We start from the raw sequence: 25,510 nt of genomic DNA on the forward strand, positions 1-25,510 counted from the left end.
ACACTTGGGAGACTTGGCTTCGACTTCCACCTCGGCACTTATTTGTGGGAGACTGGAGCCAAACTTTTAACCTTACATGAGCTGTTAAAGTGACCAACCTAACAGGGCTGTCAGGATTAAATAAGATATACATAAGCATTTTCTGAAATGGTCTCCAAAAGTGAAATTGCTTTTTTTCCTGTGATGCTAAAGCACACTTGCACAAATAGGAGCCTTTTCATTCCTTTTTTTGTCCCCACTCCCTTTCCTTTTTATACCTTGGTCTCATTGAAACTTACTTGTTTTGATAACACTTTGAAATTCTGGAAACAATTTGGGAACAGCTTGCTCACAGCAACATTTTTTTTTTCTTTTTAATTATTAAAATGAAAGTGCTGTCAATTTAAATGTAAAAATACTCTTGCAAGACCAGTACAGAACTTGGAATAAGTATTGTTCATTTTTTATAAAGGCCTGTTAGATGGAATATTCTAAAATTCACTAGATGCCTCATTTCCAGATTTTCAGTTTGTCCCGAATGAAATGCTGTTAAGCAGGTAAATACTTTTATTCAACCGGTCATGCTACTATAAAATATAACTGACTTGTTTCATTCTGTTTACATTATGGTAACAGGTAAATGAGCTAGTGCCATAGTTACAAGGGGATGGCTTCCAGAGAATTGTATAGCATATTGGTAGGTTAGGAAAGGAGATTCTATTATCAATTCTATTACGCCAGTTATCTTTTACTATTATTCCTTTAAAAAAATATATTTTTAGTTTTTAAGTATACTTGATTTACTGTACAATCTTGTTAGTTTTAGGTGTATAGCAGTGATCCAGTTACATACATAGATTATTACAAGATACTGAGTGTAGCTCCCTGTTCCTTTCCTCTTCAAAATTAGCTTTCACACAACCACAAAGTTCCAGGGAGGCTTTTATTGACATACTGTATGGGGATGATTGATGGAGTCAGAAGACCTGGGTTCTGACCTTCCTTTCCTGCTCACAGGTAGGCTGCTGAGCAAGTGCCACAATCGGTCCAAGTTTCAGTTGAACATGTCATGCACAAATGAAGGGGTAGAAGACAGAATTCTGAAGTTAAAGTGCACATATCAGAATCTCCGCGTTTTCCTATCCTGTTCCCCTGTAACAATCGAACTGCGTATTTTGTGGTTTTTGAGCACTGGGGGAGAGAACAGTGCAGCGTTGGGTCGGAAGATGCGAATGAAGGCTCAGAACTCCCGTAACTGCTGCTGAGCTGTGTGGGATGTGTAAAGATTGATTCTGGACCTGGAGGAAAGGTGCGAAGAGTTATCGTGGGAAATGAGGTGTGTGCATTCTCTTCACAAACATACTGCCTCTTCAAGGATCCTGGGAGCAGGTTCAACTCAGCACAACTTGTGCTTTTGCCAGAAAGCAGAGTTCTTCAGCTGGTTTAAACACCATCGTCTGTTGCATTTCCCCTCTCTAATTAGTATACTTAAGGTAACGTAGAATATATGCAAAAGAAGGTGAAAATAACCTATCTTACCGCCTAGTGATTACTATATTAACTGTAGAATATTTTTATTCCATTTTCCTTGTTATGTATACAATTATTTTCAAATATTTTTAAAAGCTTATTTTTTTCCTGTAGTATAACTTTCCCCAATTTTTAATGGCTGCATATTTTTCCATCAAGAGGATCTGGCATAGCTTAACCACTTTTTTAGAGACTTCTCAATTTTTCATTAGTGAAAATAACATCCTTGTTGTATATATTCTGCTGAATCATGTCCCTGTTCTAGCCTGCGAGGCTATTACCAGCATGTGATTTATAAGCTTTGTAAAGGCTCTATTACCAGTATCTTCCAGAAAGGTTTCACTAACATAGCCTCCATGAGAAGGTAACTGTGTGTCCTTCACTAAATCTTTATTGATATAATTTAAACTTGACACATTATTAAATTATTAGATAAAATGACTCAAATAGCTAAAACCTATTTTCCTTTCCTGAGTTACTGGTTTGATTGAATGTCTTTCAAGTGGCTACTGGACATTTATATATTTTCCTGAGTTGATCATATATTATTTGCCCTTATTCTCTTTCTTTTCTTTATTGATTTATAATAGTTACTTATCTGGAGGTTCTTTTTCTTTTGGAAGTGAAATTAAGGCTTAATTTATCTGGTTAAAGTCTTTAAAAAACCTAAATAAAATGAAGGATTTAATAACTAGTGGAGGTTTTAATATCTGTAGTTTTATTAATGTCTTCTCTCTCTGTTGCTCTTTCATAGTAATAATCACTTCACAATGAAATGGAACAACATCAAATTCAAAAATGGAAGCTCTTGGAATCAAATATTTATCACAAAATGAACACTTTCAACTTTAAACGTACAATCACTTTTCTCCGTACTTCACTCAAAATTAGTAAACAGAATTTTATTCAAACTGTAGAAATACCCTTTACATTTAGCCTGAGATTAAGCATGAGAAAGTTCAAGCTGAAGTTAGACTTCCTTACCCAAACACTTAAGCATGTGAAAATAAAGCTGAGGATGAATATTCATTTGTCAAACATAATTTAAGCATTCCAACGAACTCTGACAATGAATAATGACCCAAACCAAACTTTAAACTTGCTCTGGTCTACATGATCTTCAAGAGTCTAAAATACTATTGTTTAATAATGATTTATAAAAGTCTTCAAATGACAAATTATGAAGGTATGTCCAGATGCAGAATTTTAGTTCAACATTTGTATAGCTGCTGCTTTGACTAGTATTAAAAAAACAACTTCCCAATTCTTAATATTCAACATGTACTTGAAAAGATGTAGCAGCATGGTATAGTTTATTATAAATATTAGTACCTGTAATAAAATATAAAATACAGAGTCTCCCTTTTTCAAATAGTAAGTCTCTGAATGCTTCACTCATCCTTTGGTTTCAAACCTATACAATGCGCTCATGTGACATTGTAGATTTTGCATCGAGACATAACACTGTACATCTGTTGGGAAGGAGGGGTGCTGTGGGAATACCAAAGCACTACATCATAGAAAGTAAACGCTGAAGCAAAAATACTTTCTGAATATACACTCTACATCATGTAAACAAACATTCATAATAAGAATCAACACAGGCCAAAATATCATTTTCTAGGAAATCAGAATCTCCTTTCTTTTAAATCACACACGCTGAAGATGCTTTTTGTTAGGAAGAGAATGGAGCCTGTTCCTGTATTTGTTTATGTGCTTAAATATCTTGGAAACAAGTAATTGTTACATTCATTTGCTAACGGTTTGTCCTCTTCGTTGGCTGGCTGTTGCAAACAAGGAATACAGTACTATTTCAGTACTTGTTTTTCATGTAAATACTAGCTACGTAATATATAATGAACTCATTTTTATCAGTCCATATTAATAATATAAATAGATTCAATGAAGCAGTGAATTTAAAAATTTGTGCCAGGGAAACTAGTTGATAATTTGTTTCCAATAAGGCTAGTAGCAAGATAATTACTACAAAGTTAGTCTGAGCTAGTAGTAAACCCCTGATTTAGCGAGCTGAATCCAAGTCTGAAGTTAGATCATTTTACTTCCTCTATTACTGTGCAAATCTAGAATTTCCTAGGTAAGAGAGAGCGCTGGCAGCCTCAAAGTCCTGTAATAAGCTAATGAAATACTGCTTAGGTTTCTGAAATGCAGAGATACTACATGAAGAAATCTGAATGTCTTAATGATGGTGTCACAGCAGTGACCTCAGGATTTCTATTTCCTAAATGAATCAGAAACTAAGAAAGACAATTCACTGATCAATCATCAATCAAAAGCCTACATGTGAAGCAAAAAAAAATAAAAGATACAAAATCAAAGATGCATTTTCTGCTATGACCATATGCAGCAGTTTCAAGCTGTATGTCAACCTTGTGTACCAGCAGCAGCCCCCTCTAACAGGAAAAAAGCTTAGTCATGACTGTCCCTCTCTTTTCAAAGCTTCCAGTCTTTGAAGGAGCGCATTTCCAAATGCTTCCCGGTACGCAGGGCTGAGCGTATCCAACAGGGAGTAAACTGTTTCGTGGTAGGGAGTCTGTAAATGATCGTCCACCTGGTCGAAAGCATACCCTACCACCTATGAGAAAAATGCAACAGTGAATTAAATAATCAGATTTCATCTTGGTACAGAAAGCAAAAAAAAAACACAAGTTTTTACATGGGTTGTTCTCTAATGACATTATGCATTTCTCAATCAATAGTTAGAATACACATATTTTAAATATCCATTCAACCTATAATATTTAAGTAATTTATAACATAAGGAACATCACCAGCAAAATGCTCTACCATTTTTTTCCTCAAAAATTAAAAGGTTTGATTTACCCACTCTTGATCCTGAAAATGATGAGAAACGCTGGGCTGGAAGAAGCACAAGCTGGAATCAAGATTGCCAGGAGAAATATCAATAACCTCAGATATGCAGATGACTCCACCCTTATGACAGAAGAGGAACCAAAATGCCTCTTGATGAAGGTGAAAGAGGAGAGTGAAAAAATTGGCTTAAAGCTCAACATTCAGAAAACTAAGATCATGGCATCTGGTCCCATCACTTCATGGGAAATAGATGGGGAAACAGTGTCAGACTTTATTTTTCTGGGCTCCAAAATCACTGCAGATGGTGACTGCAGCTATGAAATTAAAAGACGCTTACTCCTTGGAAGGAAAGTTATGACCAACCTGCTGCTGCTGCTGCTGTTAAGTCGCTTCAATCATGTCCGACTCTGTGCGACCCCATAGACGGCAGCCCACCAGGCTCCCCCGTCCCTGGGATTCTCCAGGCAAGAACACTGGAGTGGGTTGCCATTTCCTTCTCTAGTGCATGAAAGTGAAAAGTGAAAGTGAAGTCACTCAGTCATGTCTGACTCTTAGCAACCCCATGGACTGCAGCCTACCAGGCTCCTCTGTCCTTGGGATTTTCCAGGCAAGAGTACTGGAGTGGGGTGCCACTGCCTGCTGCCAAGTCGCTTCAGTCATGTCTGACTCTGTGCGACCCCATGGACTGCAGCCTACCAGGCTTCTCTGTCCATGGGATTCTCCAGGCAAGAACACTGGAGTGGGTTGCCATTTCCTTCTCCAATGCATGGAAGTGGAAAGTGAAAGTGAAGTCACTCAGTCGTGTCTGACTCTTCGCGACCCCATGGACTGCAGCCTACCAGGCTCCTCCATCCATGGGATTTTCCTGGCAACAGTACTGGAGTGGGGTGCCATTGCCTTCTCAGATAGCATATTAAAAAGCAGAGACATTACTTTGCCAACAAAGGTCCGTCTAGTCAAGGTTATGGTTTTTCCAGTGGTCATGAATGGATGTGAGAGTTAGACCATAAAGAAAGCTGAGCACCGAATTGATGCTTTTGAACTGTGGTGTTGGAGAAGACTCTTGAGAGTCCCTTGGACTGCAAGGAGATACAACCAGTCCATTCTAAAGGAAATCAATCCTGGGTGTTTATTGGAAGGACTGATGCTAAAGCTGAAAATCCAATTCTTTGGCCACCTCATGCGAAGAGTTGACTCATTGGAAAAGACTCTGATGCTGGGAGGGATGGGGGGCAGAGGAGAAGGGGATGACAGAGGATGAGATGGCTGGATGGTATCACCAACTCGATGGACATGAGTTTGAGTGAACTCCAGGAGTTGGTAATGGACAGGGAGGCCTGGTGTGCTGTGATTCATGGGGTCACAAAGAGTTGGACGTGACTGAGCAACTGAACTGAACTGATCCTGAAAATACAGAAAGAGTTGAAAAAGCTATACAAAAACAGTACTTCATTTTCATAGTCTAAAACATGTTTCTACATAATTCTACATATACTGAGGGTCTTTTATAAAGGCACTATAATAATTATATTTACTATAATTAATAATTATAATACCATGGGGCTTTTTTATTCTTATTTTAAAAAATTATTTATGTATGACTGTGCTGAGTCTTCACTGCTGTAAGTGTGTTTTCTCTAGCTGCAGTCAGCGGTGGCTACTCTCCAGTTGCAGTATGCAGGCTTCTCATTGCGGTGGCTTCTCTTGTTGCAGAGCACAGGCTCTAGAGCTCCTGGGCTCCAGTAGTTGGAGCACACTGGTTCAGTAGTTGTGGGACATGGGCTTGGTTGTCCCATGGCATGAGGAATCCTGTTGGATGAGGGATGGAACCTGTGTCCCCTGCATTGGCAAGTGGACTGGACCATGAGGGACGTCCCTATTAGTTCATACTTTTATCATTATTTATGTGATTTGGGCTTTTTTTTTTAAATAAAGAATTCTAAAATTTACTTACAGTTTTAATTCTGGTTTATAATTAGTTATCTGAAATGCCACTTTCCTGTTACTAATACATGACTTATCTGCTCAATTCTGTGAGATAAAAGGCAATGCTATCCTGTGTGTGTGTTTTTCCTGTTTGTTTTTTCCTTTAAACACAGCTAAAGCTTTTTTTCCAACAAGATTATAAGACCTATACCCTGGTTCACCAGCACAGTGTAGGGCAAAATCAACGTCGGTTTTGCTGACTTCACTAAAGCCTGTGAATTCCTCATACGAACTCTAAATTTTTATGACATGTACTCAAGCCATAGGAGATGGATGTTTATGCTAGAAACAGAAGCAGTGCTGTTGTTTCTAATGAAAAGCAGAGGCAGACACCTAAGATGAACTGCACCACTGTGGACCCACGCCCTGTCTCAGTCCAGTCTACAGCATACTATAATTTTGTTTGTTCCTCTCTTATCCCTGATATCTGTGGTCTTCCTGGGAACAGGGATCATGTCTTATTTACATGGTTTGATGTCTAATTTCTGACACAGGACAGTTACTCAATAAATGTCAAGTGAATCAGACAGAAAAAAATAAATATTTGAGTACCTACATGCCAGGTTTTATAACTGACCCAGATCTCTGTGCAAATTTTATTCACATAACATCCCCCAAATCTTTTTTCAGTTTTTGTTTTAAATCTCCAAGTTACAGATAAAGAAGCAGGGACTCAGGCTGACTGACTCACCCAAGGTCACTAATTCACAAAGATTTCTAACTGTCAATAAAACCTTTCCTACCTTACCAGAATTAAACAGTGTCAGAGAAAATGAATTTACCTAGGGTTATTTATTTCTACTTTTGCTTTGCCTATTTCTATTTAAGGTCCACTTCTAAACACTGCAAGTTTGGGGTACAAATTTAGGGATTTAGGAAGAGAAGCATAAAGATTAGTTAATTCCAGGATTATTCTCAAAGCCAAGATGCAGTTGTGTGGGAAATGAGAGTAGTTACAACTCGGCTTTCAACGTAAGTGAGCCTCCACCAGGGGATACACAGAACATGTGACTCACACACATCTTAGGGAAACTGAATCCAGTGAAATAAAGAGATATTCACATGCTTGTTTAATGTATCACATGACATTCTTACTTGCTTAAACCATGTGCTCTACTACTTCATGATCCTGTGCAACTTTGGGAGAACTACTCTTAATGGATTTAGAAACAGAAAAGTCAGAGATTTCTGACCAAGCTCGAAGGCTATTTGTTTATTTAGGATGTGCTGTGTGACTTGCAGGATCTTAGTTCCTGACCAGAGGTTGAATTTGGCTATGAAATCACTGAGTCCTAACCACAGGACTGTGTGGGGAATTCCCAAGGTTAATTAGTAAAGTTAAATAGACATTAGTATTGGAGGAGGAAATGGCAACCCACTCCAGTGTTCTTGCCTGAAGAATCCCAGGGACAGTGGGGCCTGGCGGGCTGCTGTCTATGGGGTTGCACAGAGTCGGACACGACTGAAGCGACTTAGCAGCAGCAGCAGCAGCAACATTAAACTAGACATTTCTAATATTCATTCCTTTGTTCCACAGGTTAAAAAAAAATTTTTTTTTTAAATAAAAAGTTATTCTCAGGTAGTGCTTTCTATTATTCTAAAGTCAGGATTCTGGTTTAAAGGACGCAGAGAGGTCGTTCTGCCTAGAAAAGCTTACATGTAATAAATGGAAATTTATTCTTGGAAATTTGGAGGCAGAGCATTCTGCTGTGACTTAATTCTGATCTAACAGCTAGTGAATGGTAGAGTCAAGTATGATCTATCTATTTCTCTATGTATGGCTGAGCAGCTAGTGGGATCTTACTTCCCTGACCAGGGATCAAATCCGAGCCCCCAGCAGTGAAAGGGTGGAGTCCTAACCACTGGACCACCAGGGAATTCCTTCTAGTATGTTGTTTTAGAAGAGATATTTATAGGAGGTGGAAAAAGATTCAACACAATGACTGAAAAATTCATCCAGTGCAGAGAATGCATAATTCTGGTAGACATACTTAGCAAGAGATAAGAAATCAGTTTATTCGGGGGAAGACAGTTACAACAAAATACTCAGAATCAAATCTGTTCTCCCCCCCCCCCCCCCCCCCCAAAAAAAATCCATTCTTATGTTGACTGAAAGACTTCAGAATTAATAAAAAAAATTCCTAGGGGGGAGAAAAAAAAACTTTCTTAAAAAAAAAAAAAAAAATCTTGGAAGCTACTGGGTGTCAAGTTCTCACCTAAAACTCTTTCTCATTCCCTGATTCCCGAACCTTTTGGATCAAGTGGGCAAAGATGTTTTTTTTTTTTTTTCCTAAAGGGAAAAGGGACTTACCCTGAGCCCTGCTTCGGTGAGCTCCAGGCAGTATCTGTTCCTTTCTCTTGTTTCCACGTTGATATAGGCCACATCGTCTGCACAGCGCAGGGTTTTTGAGACAAACATGGTGTTAACAGCAAAGAGAACATCATTTACAACTGCTTCGGCTTCCAGCCTCATGTCTTTCATATCAGTTCCTTCAAAGCCATTAAGCTCAGCTTCTTCTTCAAATCCTGACACGCCGCTCAGCTCCATGGGATTACAGTCTGTTTCCATTCTGCAGAAAACGGGGTATGAAACAGGCTTATAAAAAAGATATTCACACATTAATGTTTGATTAAAAAGCAGTTGTGCCTTGCAACTGCCATTTATTAGAAAACATCATAATGAGCTAACAATTTTTAGGGAAAATATTGCCTAAAACAATTTTCAGTAGTTTTTCATAGCACCACTACAGACACTTATAGGTTAAAAAAAAAAATCTCTTCTCCACTTCTTCCCAAAAGGTTAACCCCATATTGGTAAGAATTCAGAATATTAATTTTTAGCTATTTCAAACAATGCCAGTGTAAAAATCTTAGTACCTATTTCTTTATGAATGTGAAGGATGTTTAGAACTGGACTGCTTTTAGCTATTTCAAACAATGCCAATGTAAAAATCTTAGTACCTATTTCTTTATAAATGTGAAGGATGTTTAGAGCTGGATTGCTGAGTCAAAGTACATGCTCATTTTAACCTTCGATAGATACTGCTGATTCACCTTCAAAAAAGGCTGCATGATTGATACTCCACCAACAGAGTACGAGGGACTGAGTTCTTTTTCACGGCACCCTTTCCGACTCTTTTTAATATTTGCCAGTATGAGAGACAAAGAATGATGTCTCATTGTTTGAATATGCATTTCCTTGATTAAACAACTTTTAGGGTATTTATAAGATTTTATTTAAAGTTATTTTTTATGGTATATTTTTAGTTCCAAGATCATATAGCTGTGAAAATACAAAACAGAAATGGAAATGAACTAAAGTTGCCTTAAGTCAGAGCTTAAGTCTTTACCTACTACAGGACACTCTCAATAGTTCCTTTTGTGATTTCTGGATTTGGGGTTTTGCCTAAGAAGCAACCTGCCCCGTTCCATGATTACGTTTTAAAGCCCTCTAAATCATCATCTTCTGAATTCTCATTCTCTATCTCTATAGTTAACTCTCTGATTGGTCTGGAATTTATTCTGTATAGCTTTATTTTCCAAGTGGATAGCCTACTGTCCCAACACCACTTATTGAATAACTACTTTTTTTTTTTTTTAATGTTTGCTTGAATTGGCTCATATATTATACTTTCAAAAATATTATTTCCTGTGTTAATTTGATCCAATATTATTGCCAGTCTGCTTCTGCCTCTCTCTTCTGTGACTAGTGGAACAGTTGAGGACTGTTAAAAATTCGAAATATATGAATAAGTAAAGTGAATAAATGTGAAACTGCTTTGGAATGTAAAAGCAGCTTTTCAGAATAACATATAATTTCTTTTTACCAGTAGACTTTATGAAAGTAAATTACGATATTTTTCTTACATGGATTAAGTATCCACTGTCCTAACTGTAGGATGGCTCTTCAACTTGCTATGAACATTTATTTGTACTGTTTGTCTATTAGTTTACAAATTCCATCCCTTTTCCTAAAGTTGCCAACTTGTGCTCTACTTGTGTAATGTTCAAAATTAGTGGTTCTCAACTGTGGCAGAAACCCCATCTCAAAGAAACTGAATCAAAACCTCTGGGAGATATTTCTGGGTATTTTTTCAGAGTTTCTGGGTGATTCTACTGTCAGGCCAATGCTCTGAATTATTAGCAAACCTCTTAAGGGACTAGAGTTTCTAAAACTGCAGGTTATTTGCATATTATAAAAGTCAAAACTATTTGCTAAAGACAGTTTATGATAAACTATATGAAGCTATTTCAAAAAACTACTTAGCAAATGCACAAATAATATAATCCTTCAACCCTATTTCAAGTAATGATATGTTGTAACTGGCCCTTTATCTTGTTTACCACAACACTTGACAGAATTAGTCACTAACAATACAATTATAAATTTATCAATTATTGCTAGAGGAATTTGTCAGATAACTGAAATCTCACATTGACTTGCTACATATGAAAGTGAAAATATTTGATTTTCTAAAAATCTCTCCCTTCTCTAGAAATAATCATTATATTCCTTAATATTTTATTTGGCTTTACGTATAAGAAATGAGCCCATTTTTTTTTTCCCCCACAAAGTCAGGTTTGAAGATTTTGAAACATGCCTGTCTACTATAAATTTCTCAACATCCTGAATGCCAGACATCTTTATTTTGCTCAAGCAATCAAGTATCTCAATTACAGATGTCAGAAATAATAACTTACATGAAAAAGATGTTTACATGAGAAAGCTTGACAACAGCCAAGCTTTTAAAGAGTCTAATTCATCGCAGCTAGGACCACGAGGACACGGAAAGCTGAAGACTCCAGTATAGAATGTAGGAAACCCTCACAGGCCAGTACAGCAGGTCATCAAACTGTTGTGGAGTAATTAGCACCAAGGGGGCAAAAAAAGAGAAAGACACCTTTCCCAAGACTGTAACTTTTAGATGTTTCTCTGAAATGCTTCTGAATGATGCATAAAAGAGCAGACATATCCAGAACTTTCGATGATACATATAAATCAATAGATTTTCATACTGAAGCATTATATAAGTTAATAACATTTTAAGCTATCATTATTTTAAGGTATTATTACAACTATCTTTTGTTGGTTATGACAAGCTTTTGATTATTCATCAATATCATTTCCCCTTCCGAATAGTACCCAGATTTTCCAAGTGGAATTATAATACCTCCCCTTCCCCTACTGAGTAGAGTAACCAAGAAATTTGAGCAAGATTGACCCCAATCCCATTTGAAGACTGTCCTGAACTTAACACACAGAAATCTTCCCAGTCACTTTCATGCAGAATAGTTGGCAGCACCCGGGCGCGGCTGCTCCTGGTACGCACCCCAAGACGAGGGAAATCTGAGGATGCTGCTGACAATGGGAAGGGAACAGAGGCAAGAGATGCACAGAGAAACGAAGCCAGAGCCCTGGTGCTGCCCAGTCTTTGCACTTTTCAGTTAATGCAGCCAATAAATTCCTGTTACTTTACTGGCAACTGAAAGCACACTGAATTAGGAGCCTCCCCCAAATGAAAAGCACGCATAACCCAGCTCTTCAACAGCTTTACAGAAAGGTTTAAAAAAACCCCCAAAAAACAGAGCCCTGGGCTTCCCTGGTAGCTCAGTGGTAAAGCATCAGCCTGCCAATGCAAGAGACTGGGGTTTGATCCCTTATCTGGGAAGACCCCCACACGCCACTGAGCAACTATGCTCGTGTGCCACGAGTACCGAGCCTGTGCTCTAGAGCCCAGGAGCCACAACTACTGAGTCCACGCACCTCAACTACTGAAGCCTGTGTGTCTAGAGCCCGTGCTGCACAGTGAAGCCACCACAATGAGAAACCCAGGCACTGCAACTAGAGAGAAGCCACTGTTCGCCACAACTAAAGAAAAGCCTGCTCGGCAACCACGAGCCAGCACAGCCAATAAATAAATTTTTAAAAATATTTTTTAAAAAAGGAACCCTGATATTTTTGTGCCTGTTATGTAGAAAGTGCTTAGTGAAAGCTTTGTAGAATGTGAGTATCAACATGTGTATTAATTTCCTATTGCTGCTGTAACAAATTACCACAAACTTAGTGACTTAAAATACAAATTGTCTTTGGATTCTGGAAGTGTGAAATCTAAAATCAAAGTGTTAGCAGGGCTGCAGTCTTTCTGGAGCCTTCGGGGGAGAATCTGTTTCCTTGCCTTTCTAGCTTCTAGAAGCCACCTGCATTTCTTGGCTTATGGTCCCTTCCTCCACTTTCAGAGCACATCACTTCAGTCTCTGGTCCTGTGGTCATATCTCCATTTTCTCCTGTACTCCCTTTTATATTGGGCCCAGCTGAACATCCAGCATATTTCCCCATCCGAGGCTTAGGGCTGGTGCTGCTGCTGCTGCTGCTGCTGCTAAGTCGCTTCAGTCCTGTCCAACTCTGTGTGACCCCATAGATGGCAGCCCACCAGGCTCTGTTCCTGGGATTCTCCAGGCAACAACACTGGAGTGGGTTGCCATTTCCTTCTCCAATGCATGAAAGTGAAAAGTGAAAGTGAAGTTGCTTAGTCCTGTCTGACTCTTAGCGACCCCAAGGACTGTAGCCTACCAGGCTTCTCTGTCCACGGGATTTCCCAGGCAAGAGTACTGGAGCGAGTTGCCATTGCCTTCTCCAAGGCTTAGGGTTAAGGAACTACAAAGTTCCTCTTGTCATAGCAAGTAATATAGTCACAGTTTCCGGGGACTAGGACGTGGACATCTTTGGGGAGGGGGGGGGGGGTCGTCATTATCCTGCCTATCATTGTCCATATCCTATAAGCAGGGAAAGGAGTATACAGGTAGGCAAAGAATCTTCATTTTCTAACTTTCCTTTTCGGAACAGTCATAAGTTACTTTCAAAAGAAGTACTTGTCCAGTCCACTGCCTTCTTTGGGAAGGTTCCTTACTCACAGGTTTCATTCTGTTAACTCCAGCACCATAATCACAGAGAAACGTACTGGGGATGCCTGTTTTACTTAAGGGCAACATTTTGAGGCTGGTAAGGGGTTTATGAATTGCCCTGAATCAGGAGCTCTATTCAGTCACCTGATTTGGATGGTGACTGGCTCATCCAACCAGATCCTCTCTAGAGTGAACACAGAGCCAAAAAGCATGAACTCAGTGTGTGATGACAGGAGCCATGGAAGCGTAGCAGGGAGCCTTATGGATGGGGCACTAGAGAAGAGGTTTCTATATTTTGATTATGCATCCCAGTAACTAAAAGTATTTTGAGCAGGTACCTCATTATATGTATTTTTATTTATATTTACTACCACAATTAGCCTATCAAAACTTAGAAATATGAATTTAAAGAGAAGGTAAAAAATTTCACATTTCATATTTACATATGAAAATTTCAAAAATTTCATATTTTTACCTTCTCTTTAAATTCATATTTCTATGTTTTGAGTTCTTTACCTGTGCTGTCCAACACAGTAGCTACCAGGCATATATGGCTTCTACTCACTTGAAGTCTTGCTAGAGTGACTGAGGAACTGAATTTCAAATTTTATTTAATTTTCATTCATTTAAATTTAAAAAGCCAGTGGCTACTGTATCAGGTAGCACAGGACTAGACCTCTGTGAATACTTGTGGATAACATAATGAATTTGTTGTTGTTCAGTTGCTAAGTCCTGTCTGACTCTGTGACCCCATGGAATGCAGCATGCCAGGCTCCTCTGTCCACTATGTCCCAGAGTTTGCTCAGATTCATGTCCATTAAGTCAGTGATGCCATCCAACCATCTCATCCTCTGTCGTCCCCTTCTCCTGCCTTCAGTCTTTCCCAGCACCAGGGTCTTTTCCAATGAGTCGGCTCTTTGCATCAGGTGGCCAAAGTACTGGAGCTTCAGCTTCAGTATCAGTCCTTCCAATGACTATTCAGGGTTGATTTCCTTTAGGATTGACATTGTTGAAAAAAATCAATAGACATAAGGTACTAAATTCAGCTTATTTTATATATGAGTCGCAAAATTTGAAACAAGCATGTTAGAAAATCTATCTTAGCTATTCTATGGAGGGAAATTAAGCACCAGTGTTTCAAATGGTAAAAACTAATGAATTACTTCTAGTTTTTATTCTTGTCAATTTAGACTCTATGTATCCAGCATTTTTCTAAGCCTTAGAAGATTAATTATGTTCACTGGTAGTTTACAGCCTCATTTGGGATATATGACAAGCAATCAAATATGTACACAAATATTAATGCCATATACATGCAATATAATTATAATATAAGAAATGTATAATTAGAGAACACAATGATATGCCTTGGTTCTACTACAAACTTACCACTAAACATGTATAAACTTGGGCTGGCTATACAACCTCAAAGGGTTCATGGTTTTCTCGTTTATAGAACAAGGGGGAATGAGCAGGAAATTCTTGACTGTTTTTGAGAGCTCTGACATTCCATGATTTACTACATAATTGTTAGTTACTATGGAGCTTGACTCATGAAAGAGGTCAGTCAAAACTGGGCTTGAAGGAGCACAGATGAAGAGATACTAATAGGCAGAGAAGACTTGAGAGTTGTGAAGGATTCTTCAGAGGGAACAATGCATAACCAAAATCCAGGGAGTGCCAGGAACTGTAAGGAGACTAACTTAGGTAGTCTACAACAAGGAAAATGCTAAGGGAGTAGTAAATGTGAATGGCCCAATTTGAGAGGGAGCTAATACCTAAAACAACAGAATTTGATTTTGATATAATCGGCTGTTTTAAGCTCTTGACAACAGGAAGAGTGGTGTCTTTAAAGTAGGTTTCCTATAAGCAACAATGAGTTTGGTCCTGCTTTTTCAAACTGCTAACTCTACTTTTAATTGGACTGTTTAGACCATTTATGTTTAATATGATACTATGATTGATGTGGTTACTATCTCTTTTGCTGTTCTCTATCTGTCCTACCTGTACCTTATTTCCTTTTCTTATTTTTCTACTTTTGAACTGATCACTTTTTAGGATTCTATTTTAAACCTATTGATGGCTTTTAACTTTTGAATGTTTTTGGTGGTTGCTTTAGAGTTTACAGTATACATCTTTAACTTATAATATCTTCAACTGTTCTTTTATTTAGAATTAACTTCTTAGTTTCTATTTTTTTAAAAAAATTTATTTTTATCTGTGCTCATTTTTTACTCTTTTCCTCTTTGTGTTTCACTTTGAACAGTTTCTATTGCTATGTATTCACATTCTTTTCTAATCTCTTTTTTTTTTTTTTTTTTGGCAGTATCTAATCTCTTCTACTTGGGTCCTTTTTAAAAAACAACACAATTTCCATGTCTCTTCTTAATTTGTTCAATCTTTTCTCTATTTTTTGAATATATGGAATAATTGTAATAAATGTTTTAATGTCATGGATATTTCTGGGTTAGTTTCAACTGATAGTTTTTCTAGTTGCTATGGGTTGCATACTGCTCTTTACACGCCTGATATTTTTTGACTGGATGCCAGACTTCACGGATTTTACCTGGTATTTGCTGGATATATTTTTTTATTCCTATAAATATTATTGAGCATTGCTCTGGGATGCAGTTATCTGTGAAAAGCTTGATCCTTTCAGGTTCTGCTTTTAGGCTTTTTAAAGCAGCAGCAAAACTGATTTAGTCTCTGGTTAATTTTTTCCCCACTGTGGTGGTAAAACCTTTTTGGGTACTCTACCTGATGGTCTATGAATTATGACATTTTTTTTTCATTCTGGGTGAGAGGAACTGGAACTATGGCTGGTCCTGTTTGAACTGTGAAAATTCCTCTAATTCTTTTGGGTAGCTTCTTCACACCTAGTTGTTATCAGTGTGTTTAGCTGCAGACTGGAGGGGATCCTCTGTACATATCCATGGCACTCACTAAGAAGCTCTCTACCATCTAATACTGTTTCCCAGCTGCCTGGCCTTCCTGCACTCCTAGCTTCATATCTTCAATTCAAGTAGACCCCTGGGTTCTACCTGGGCTTCTCCTCCCAAGGCCATGCTTAGACATTCTCTCCAGGCATCACTGTCCTTCGCTGCTTAACGTCCAAAATCTTAAAACCATTGTTTCACATATTTCTGCCCACTGTTTTGATTCAGGGGGAAGGGTAAATCTGGTCCCTGTCACTTTATCTTAGCCAGATGTAGAATCCTATTACCCAGTTTTGAGCTAATTTTGCAATCTTATTTTTAAAATTTTATTTATTTGGCTGTACTGGGTTTTCGGTGTGGCATGCAAACCCTAATTGTGGCATGTGGGATCTAGTTCCCTGACCAGGGATTGAACCCAGGCCCCCTGCATCAGGAGCTTGGAGTCTTAGCCACTGGACTTCCAGGGAAGTCCCTGCAGTCTTATTTCATCAGTTCTTTCATTGATTTTCATCTCTCTCATATGACTTTGAATCAACTTTACCATCTTGTTTGTTGTTTCATCAATGAGTTAATTACATTTTTGACACATGCTTACTACATATTTGTATAAGACCTATACTATTTTACTTAAAAAACTGTATTTTAACACCGCTTTAAGACTTTTTAATCCTTCCAAATTCAGCTCTGACACATGCATTTTAGGATTCTCTATCTGATCTTAAGGTGGAGTTAACCACTATATCCTGCTTCCTTTCTGTACATATCGTACTTCATGGCAAATGGAGGTCTGTGGTATGACTATCATGAGCATAGTGTCTGGCATAAAGCAGGTCTTCAATGAATACTTTCTGGATGAATAAACCATAGAAAAAGTACTTTCTGCTTCTCAAGCTATAGTACTTAAGTTAGCTCCGTGACATGGGGCAAAAAGCTACAGGATAAACATGGTAGACACTTCTGGAAATACGTATCACTGTTAAAGTAACAATATTATGAAGTTTGATGCAAAATTGCCTAATTTTAAAGCAAATGGCAGTTTCAAGCCACGTCCTCTTTAGGTTGGGCTTCCCTGGTGGCTCAGCATAATGAATTCGCCTGCCAATGCAGGAGACACGGGTCAGTCCCTGGGTCAGGAAGATCCCCTGGAGAAGGCAGTGGCAACCTTCTTCAGGATTCTTGCCTGAGAAATCCCATGGATAGAGGAGCTTGGCAGGCTACAGTCCATGGAGTTGCAAACAGAAAGATTTAGCAACTAAACAATAACAACAAAGCTAGTTTAACCTTTATTTTCCATAACACATAACATTTAATGATTTAAAGAGCTCTGAGATGTTTATTTTGAAATTAAAAAATTTAAATCAGTATCACTTGCAGCATTACTAACACACAGTACTTGTAATTTAGATAAAAATGGCTTATTTTTCCACTTATACACTCATTTATAAAATTACTCTGCACCCTACTTTCAACAAAGATGCACATACACAACCTAGAAATAATAAAAAATCAAGCCAAGTGCTTCAGCTGATTAAGGAAGATGGTGAGGGTAAAGAAATACATAGTGTTCATTTGAGAATTTTTTTTTTCTCTCCTAAGATTTAATTTAATTAGGCAGCTCACGAATCAGGCAGAATTCCATCTGGCAACGAGAAGTACACTCCTGGAGAAGTTTTTTTAAACTGTAAATAAGCAACCAAACTATAACCCCGTAAACAACCTTTCCTTCAAAACCAGAAACTAAATGAGATTTCTAAGAAAAGACTAAAAAATGAATGTGTAACCACCAAAACCAAGATAACACTGGGAACTAGCTTTTTGTTTTTATATAACTCTCTAGGTTATACAGAGGATTGGTACTATATTTAATATAAGGTACATTCTAACTAAAAGAGATTTATATCTAAAGAGATAGAGAGAAAAATAGAAAACCCCTTTGTTTTCCATTTAAAATCTGGCTGTCTACCAGACTCTGGGCAATATTCTGTTGCCAGCACCTTCAAAAATTGGAATACCTTACGGGCATTTTAATCTGTACATTGCATCACCTTGCATAAAGTTTCCAAATGATTCCTTATAACATCATACATAAATTATTTAGGAACCAGCTCTTACTTCATCCATTGGTATAATCTGGGGGCTGTGTTAGCAGTTTGGGGAGAACTCATGAAACTAGTTATCAAGATATCTAAGACCAAGATATCAAGATCACAAAGTTCTTTATTCTCCACTTCTTAATTCAGTAGACTTTGTTTCATCACAAATTTATAGCATCAAAGAGCCAGCAAAAGGCTGTAGATTTTTCCTTGATGGCAAAAGAATGGGCCTAGAAAGAGTCATATATACAGCATAATAAAAGAACAGAGCCAGAATGATTTCAAGGCAGTATACAGACATGAAACTTACATTTTGAAACAAAGTTTGATTTTCCAGTTGCCATTACAACAGTCAGCTGAGGGCTAGAATGTAATATCTTAATCATGATCACAGTTGACCCTTGAACAACACAGGTTTGAATTGCACATGTCTACTTATGTGCAGATTTATTTTCAATAATAAATACCACAGTACTACATAATCTGTGCTAAGTGAACTGGCGAATGTGCAATTGTATATTTAGAGAACTGATTTAAGTTATGGGTGAATTTTGAATTTTGGGAGGGTTGGTGTCCCTAACCACAGTGTTGCTCAATGGTCAACTGTACTTTTATTTGTCTCACACATCACAGTCTGCAAAAATCCTCTTGTGAACAAGAAGTGGCCACATGGTGTGATGGTTAAAGGGCTCTTCTGAACAGACTGATCAGGGCTGGAATCTCAGCTCTGTCACTTGTTTGGAGACTTGGGGAAAGATCTTAATCCCTCTAGTCACACATTCCTGCTCCCTAAAATGAAGCCAACAGGAGCAACTACCTTAAAGGGATCCCGACAGAGCTAAATGAGTGACTATGCGGAAAGCACTTGGCATGGTACTGGGCACAGTAAGCAAGAAATATTATGTTAACTATTACACATTAAAAATAAAAGGACTTACATATCTTTAAAGAAGAAAGACTGACCTTTTTTTTAAAAAAAAAAAATTTATTTGGCTGCGCAGTCCTAGTTGCAGCATGTGGGACCTAGCTCTCTGACCAGGATCATACCTGGGCCCTCCACATTGGAAGCTTGGAGTTTTAGCTACTGGACCACCCGTGATGTCCCAAGATTGACCTGTGACCTAAGCTCTTTGACTCCAAGTTCAGGGCTCTTTGGGCTTCCCTGGTAGCTCATTCGGTAAAGAATCTGCCTGCAATGCAGGAGATCTGGGTTCAATCCCTAGGTTGGGAAGATCCCCTGGAGAAGGGAATGGCAACCCACTCCAGTATTCTTGCTTGGAGAATTCCACGGACAGAGGAGCCTGATCACAAAAGAGTCGGACACGATTGATGGACTATCATTTCCACTTTCAGGGCTCTTTACAGTATGTGAAGTGGCTATGGCTTTGGCCTCTTGTGGCTCTGAGAAGCATGTGACACGGAACACTACCATCTTACTCCTGTCACCGCAGGCACAAGTCTTAAAAGGCCAAAATCATCTCAGCTTTTCTTTTCTTTTACATGTTAACATGGATTCCTTGTAAGGATGATTTTTTTGTCATGACCTTTCAGCCTCTGGTATGTAGCCTCTGACCTGTCATTACAATGTTTGGTTGCTAATTACTTTCATCACCCTCACTTAATTAATGACTAACTGTTAACATTTTGTGATAGTTCTTTGTCTTTGATAAAACATAAAACGCTGTTAGGATGAGTTTGTACCCTATTTCAGCTAGAGGTAGAATTAACGACAGATCTTGAACCTTAATAATTTATGCTGAATTTCTCCTAGGAAGCATAAAATGGACCCAGCAACACACTTAACACTCTGAAGACAGTATGTTTGCTTTTACAAAATCTCCCAGTTTTTATTTTCCTTTTCTGATATTTGAAATTTCACACATTCTGTGGACAGTCTGAATGTAATTCTACATTCCAAAAAGAAATCAATTATTTAACATTTCAACTTGAAAAAGTAAACTCTGTCCATTCATCAAAAGTCTGGTTCAAACCTCCCCACATCTTGACTCCCTGTCAGGCTGGCTCCTGCACTTTCGTATTATTTTGTTTACTCTGCTTTTATGGGAAGCATTAGAATTATTCTTAAGTACGGTTTCTTATCTTTCAAATATATCCAGAATCCAACTGTTTTTTCCCCATCTTCACTTCTACAGCTCTCATCCAAGCCACTGTCACTTCTGTCGGAAAGTGAAAGTCGCTCAGTCGTGTCCAACTCCTTGCGACCCCATGGACTTATACAGACCATGGAAGTCTCCAGGCCAGAATACTGGAGTGGGCAGCCGTTCCCTTCTCCAGGGGATCTTCCCAACCCTGGGATAGAACCCAGGTCTCCTTCATTGCAGGCAGATTCTTTACCAGCTGAGCCACAAGGGATGCCCTCGATCATTGCAATATCTTTCAAACTGGTCTTGCTTTTTCATCTCTGGGCCTCTTACCTCCATATAAGTCTATTCTCAACACAGCAGTCAGCATAATCTGTGAAGACTTTAGCCAGGTTACTGTACTTCTTTCCTCAAATCCATTCACTGACTGAGTAAAAAGGCAAAGTCCTTATAGAGACTGCCCCCTCACCCCCAAGCCTCCAGCTGCTCCTCTTTCCTTCACTACCTCCCGACGTTCCTTGAGCTCGCTAAGCATCTCTTGCAATAGGGCCTTGCACTCTATTCCCCCTGCCCAGAAAACTCTTCCCGGCATCACTTACCTTGCTCCCCAGCTTTCTCTAAGCCTCTGCCAAAATGTCACCTATTAAACAAGAGAGGCCTTCCCTTACTCCCTATATAAAAGTGGCAAACCTATCTCCTCTCCTTTATATTATTTTTTTCTATGGCGTTTACTACTGCATATATTTGTTGTTTGCTTCCCCCTGCTTCAATAAAATGTAAGCACTCCATGAGGGCAGGGACTTAATCTGCTCACTGCTATACCCCCCAGCACCTAGAACAATCCCTGGCACACAGTAGGCAATCGATAAATATTTACTGAATAAAGGAATGACCCCTTCACTACAGATCATAGCTCCCTGAATTCCTCTGTATCTTTTTCACATCACTGATTGTGAAGACTTTAACTCAGTGGACCCTGAACAAACATTTAAAACTAAAGAACAAAAGAACTGAAGTTACCAAGAAAAGAATGCATGGGACAAATCTACAGAGAACCAGGGAGACTAGAATCCCAGCACCTACACACACTGGAAAGCACACTGGTTCGCAAATGAAAAGATGGTTGTGGAAGGGAAACCAGAGCTTTCCCCACCTGCCAACATTTCTGGGCTCCATTAGTATTTCTAAGGCAATTGTGAAAGTTATCCTGTCTGCCTGCAGTGTGGGAGACCCACGTTCAATCCCTGGGCTGGGAAGATCCCCTGGAGATGGAAATGGCAACCCACTCCAGTACTTTTGCCTGGAAAATTCCACGGACTGAGGAGCCTGGTAGGCTACAGTCCATGGGGTTGCAAAGAGTCGGACAAGACTGAGCAACTTCACTTTCACTTTCTTTCACTTTCAAGGCAATTGTGAAAGTTATCCATGTGTAAATAAAATCTTAAACCAGTATTCTTAATTCACTAATCTTTTTTTTTTTCTTTCCACAGTTGGTATTTATTAATGAAACCAGGATCCTTTTAACTCACAGACAGGACAAATCAACAAAGTGATGGCAAATTTACAATCATTTACTGACGCTTACTGAAGCAGGCCTTGAGGCAACCATCCCAGCTTTTAAGCTCTCTTTTACTGAAGTGATAGATTCTGAAATACCAAATAATTTAAGCAAAACCAGGCCTCTAAGAGAATTTATAACTTATTAAACTTTTTACACTCTGAAAACTAGAACTTCTTAGTGACAATCCCACAAGACTTTCCAGTAAGTTTATACAATTAGTTTCCTCTGACAGGTTATAAGACAAACATCCAGTTTGCTTGAGTTTTTAAGATATTTATTTATTTGGCTGCACTGGGTCTTAGTTGCCACACGTGGGACCTTAGCTTCCTGACCAGGGATTGAACCCAGGCCTCCTGCACCCGGAGCAAGGAATCTTGGTCACTGAACCACCAGGAATGCCCCCAGACTGCTTGAGTTTTAAAAGGATATTTCATTTACCCCACCTGAATAACCAATAAAGACATAACTTGGCAAAGGGAAAGAAGGGTTTAATTTACTATTCTTGATTAAACTGCATGTATCAAGCCTGGTTTCTTAATTCATACATTCATTTTTACATGCTCATCTTACTTCCTCCAGTTCTTCCTTGAGTCTGTGCTCGTGACCCCACATTTTTCCTTGTTGTTCCTGATTTAAATCAAAATAATGGGTATCTTCCCATTATTTTGGCTCAGTGGTCAAGAACCCGCCTGCCAACGCGGGTTCGATCTCTGGGTCGGAAAGATCTGGAGGAGACGGCAACCCACTCTACTATTCCTACCTGGAGAATCCCATGGACAGGGAAGCCTGGCGTGCTGCAGTCCATAGGGTAGCAAGAGAGAGGGACGGGAGCGACTAAACAACAATCGGGACGCTACGGAAATCGTTTAAGCATCCTAACAATCTCTGGAGTTAAGATATTACTAACACGCTTAAGAAGAGGGCGTCAGAGGATGAGAAGGTGGATGGCATCACCGATGCAATGGACATGAACTTGGGCAAACTTCGGGAGATGGTGAGGGACAAGGAGGCCTGGCGTGCTGCAGTCCATGGGGTCGCAGAGTCGGACGCGACTGAACAACAACATGCTTAAAGTTGGCAAGGACTAAGACAGGGCGGGCGGTGGCCGGTTCAAGGAGCTTCCTGAACAAACGCCGGGCTAACAAGCGCCGGGCACAGGGTTCTAACCCGGGACACCGGCTTTCGGGCCACCGAATACCGACCGACACACGCAGGCCTCCTCGGGGTGGACCAAGTTGGGAGCCGGCTCCGCCTCTGCAGGAGTTGCCTCCTAAAAGGCAGAAACACGATTGCGCAGACTGCCAGACCAGCACAAGTACTTTTGCCCAGGTCTCCGCGGGGTCGGAAGGCTTTGGCATGGATCCGAGAAAGCGGTTCTGCCCACAAACGCCTCGGAAACTCAAGTTTTGGGGTGTGTGCTGGCGCAGCACACACCGAGGGATGAATAAAGCGCTTTGGAAGCTGCAAGCCACCAGACAAGACGGTAGAGAACAGGAAGCTTCGGAAAACAATACCTGGACGAGGCGGGCGACGAATAACTTGCTGACAACGGGCACCGGTCAATAACTGGGGGTGGGAGGGTGGGAGGGGGGGCAGGGATGCTCCCGAGAGGCTGCAGCCCTTCCCCGGGGAACCGGCGGCGCTCCGAGCGCCCGTTTCCTGCGTCCAAGTCTAAGGTGAGCGGGAACAGCCCAGGCCAGAGCCGTCCCCAGAGCCCCCTCAGCCCGGGCACAGGACCCCCTTCTGCAAGCCGTCCCCTCACGGCCTGGTCCTCCGCGCTGCGTCCCCCTCAGAAGGCCCTCGGCTCATCCCCGAAGCCCTCCCACTCGGTTGGCCGGTCGCCGGACGCCCGCCGCCGGCCCCGAGCCCGCTCACCTGCGCGCTCCAAGTCCTTCGTCTCCTCCCTCCCCGGGCGTCTGGAACCGACCCGCGGCCCCGCCCCCTGCCCTCTCAGCCCTCGCCCCGCCCCCTCGGAGCCGGAACTGCTCCCTTCCGGGCCCTTTTCCCCGCCTCCCTGGCCCCCCAGTGTGGCGTCACTTCCGCCTGTGCCCGGCGGCGCGCCGGCTGTCCGGGTCTCGCGCACGCGCCGCGCCGGGAGCGTCCCAGAGTCGGGAGCGCGCGCCCCGCGGATGACAACAAATTCGTCGCACGGGCGCTGTGGAGGTGTCCGCCTCACCGTGGCCTCAGGCCCTGCCGTCTCCCCGCGTGCTCTCTTGTACCCTTCTTTACTGCCGACAAGGACCCTCCTCGGAAACCCCCCCGGTCTTGGGGCTAACGGGGACTCCTCCGCGACTTGTCCCCCCCAGGCCTAACGCGAGCGGCGCCGCACAGGCGATGGGGTCGCCCTGAGGGACGCCCGGCGCCGAACGGGCATGGAGGGGCCTCCCCGGGCTTAGGCTTCGCCGAGGCCTGGGCAGGCCGGCCCCGGGATCCGAGGCGCCGCCACCAACGCCGCCGCTGTCCCCGCCGCGGCCTGGAGCCGGAGCCTGGCCGGAACCCCCAGGCCGGAGCCGCCCGCTGCCCTGCCAGCCCAGCTGCCAGCCCTCACCATGCCTTGGCCGTTTTCGGAGTCCATCAAGAAGAGGGCCTGTCGGTACCTCCTGCAGAGGTACCTGGGCCACTTCCTGCAGGAGAAGCTGAGCCTGGAGCAGCTCAGCCTGGACCTGTACCAGGGCACCGGGTCCCTCGCTCAGGTCCCCTTGGACAAATGGGTAAGAGGTGCTGGCGGCCAGCCGGGGTGGAGGGAGGGGGACACAGTCTCCTCCTCAGGGCGATCTGAACCAGTGTCATCGAGGACGTGTGACGTTCCGTCCCTCCCTGGGTGTTGTTTGGCTCCAGGTAGGGTAGGACTCCGAGAAATGTGTTAACAAGTGTCGTTCAGTCCGTTTCTAGCAAGTTTGCCCTTCCAAATCACGTGTTCCAGAAACTTAGCAGAGGTAATGGAGTCCACACTGTGGCAATCAGTGGAATCCGTGGTTTGGGGTGGGGGGTCTGTGAGGCTGGCTGAAAGGAGTCCGTGGAAGGAAGTGACCCGTGCTCTGCTGCCCCTTTAGGGTAGGAGGGATCTCGGGGTTGTGTGCGGACAAGTCGTATTTCGTGGGATGACACTCCCCAGAAAGACCGAGGGTGGGGAGTACCTGTGGGGATGACAGAATGCCTGGGGTATTCCTTTATTTATTTGGGGTTGGTCGCTTTCACCCCACGGCCTCAGTCCAGCGTCTGGCATTTAGAAGAAAGTTAGGTCTCCTTTACCTGTTTGTTTGCTTTGGATCCTGTAAAGGCCAATCGCAGGATGGTCGTGTGGCCCTAATAGGGATGCTTGGTTGTGCTTGTTTGCTTCACTGTGACAGATCGTAAAAGCGGGTGTTGCAAAAGCGCTGAAGCTGCACTCTTGTCTTCTGCTTGCCATCCAGAGGTTGTGAATTGACTCATATTAACAGGTGCTTCATGTATCGTTGTTCCTGCATCCGTGTTCTCAGCGCATAGTATTTTACTTCATGTGTATTTCAGCTTTGAGTTTGGCAAGAATGAAGGGGTTCTTCCACGTTTCCCAACTCCTTATTTGTTCCACTAGAGTTTGCTGCTCAC

At 41.2% G+C, this 25,510-nt stretch overlaps 2 protein-coding genes across 5 annotated transcripts in view; one reads left to right on the forward strand and one right to left on the reverse strand.

Moving 5' to 3' along the window:
• Window positions 1–2,206: 2,206 nt before the first annotated feature.
• LOC102392619 (GSK3B interacting protein) lies at window positions 2,207–24,609 on the reverse strand. 2 transcript variants are annotated; one of them, XM_025271332.3, is made up of 3 exons: window positions 24,471–24,609; window positions 8,639–8,897; window positions 2,207–4,102 (listed from the first exon to the last, which is right to left on the reverse strand). In XM_025271332.3, exons 2-3 carry the CDS (start codon window positions 8,894–8,896, stop codon window positions 3,941–3,943), a joined length of 420 nt encoding a protein of 139 aa, XP_025127117.1. In that variant the 5' UTR covers window position 8,897; window positions 24,471–24,609; the 3' UTR covers window positions 2,207–3,940. The 2 variants fall into 2 exon arrangements, with proteins under 2 accessions (XP_025127117.1, XP_025127116.1); XM_025271331.3 differs by lacking the exon at window positions 24,471–24,609 and adding an exon at window positions 23,798–23,910.
• ATG2B (autophagy related 2B) overlaps window positions 24,033–25,510 on the forward strand; it is a 79,275-nt gene continuing 77,797 nt past the window's right edge. Inside the window, exon 1 of one of the 3 annotated variants that reach the window (XM_044933130.2) lies at window positions 24,033–24,633. In XM_044933130.2, the coding sequence (XP_044789065.2) occupies window positions 24,472–24,633 (162 nt within the window). In that variant the 5' untranslated portion in view covers window positions 24,033–24,471. The remainder of the gene's footprint in view (window positions 24,634–25,510) is intronic. The other 2 variants (XM_006076926.4, XM_044933131.2) reach the window with 2 other exon arrangements.

Source organism: Bubalus bubalis, chromosome 20 (genome assembly GCF_019923935.1).
Source record: "Bubalus bubalis isolate 160015118507 breed Murrah chromosome 20, NDDB_SH_1, whole genome shotgun sequence".
NCBI classification, from domain to species: domain Eukaryota; kingdom Metazoa; phylum Chordata; class Mammalia; order Artiodactyla; family Bovidae; genus Bubalus; species Bubalus bubalis.

Coding starts and splice junctions, on each gene's coding strand:
- LOC102392619 (XM_025271332.3), bottom strand. CDS start 8,896: ATGGAAACAGACTGTAATCCCATGGAGCTGAGCGGCGTGTCAGGATTT. Junction 4,103..8,638: donor TCACCGAAGCAGGGCTCAGG/GTAAGTCCCTTT, acceptor TTTTTCTCATAG/GTGGTAGGGTATGCTTTCGA.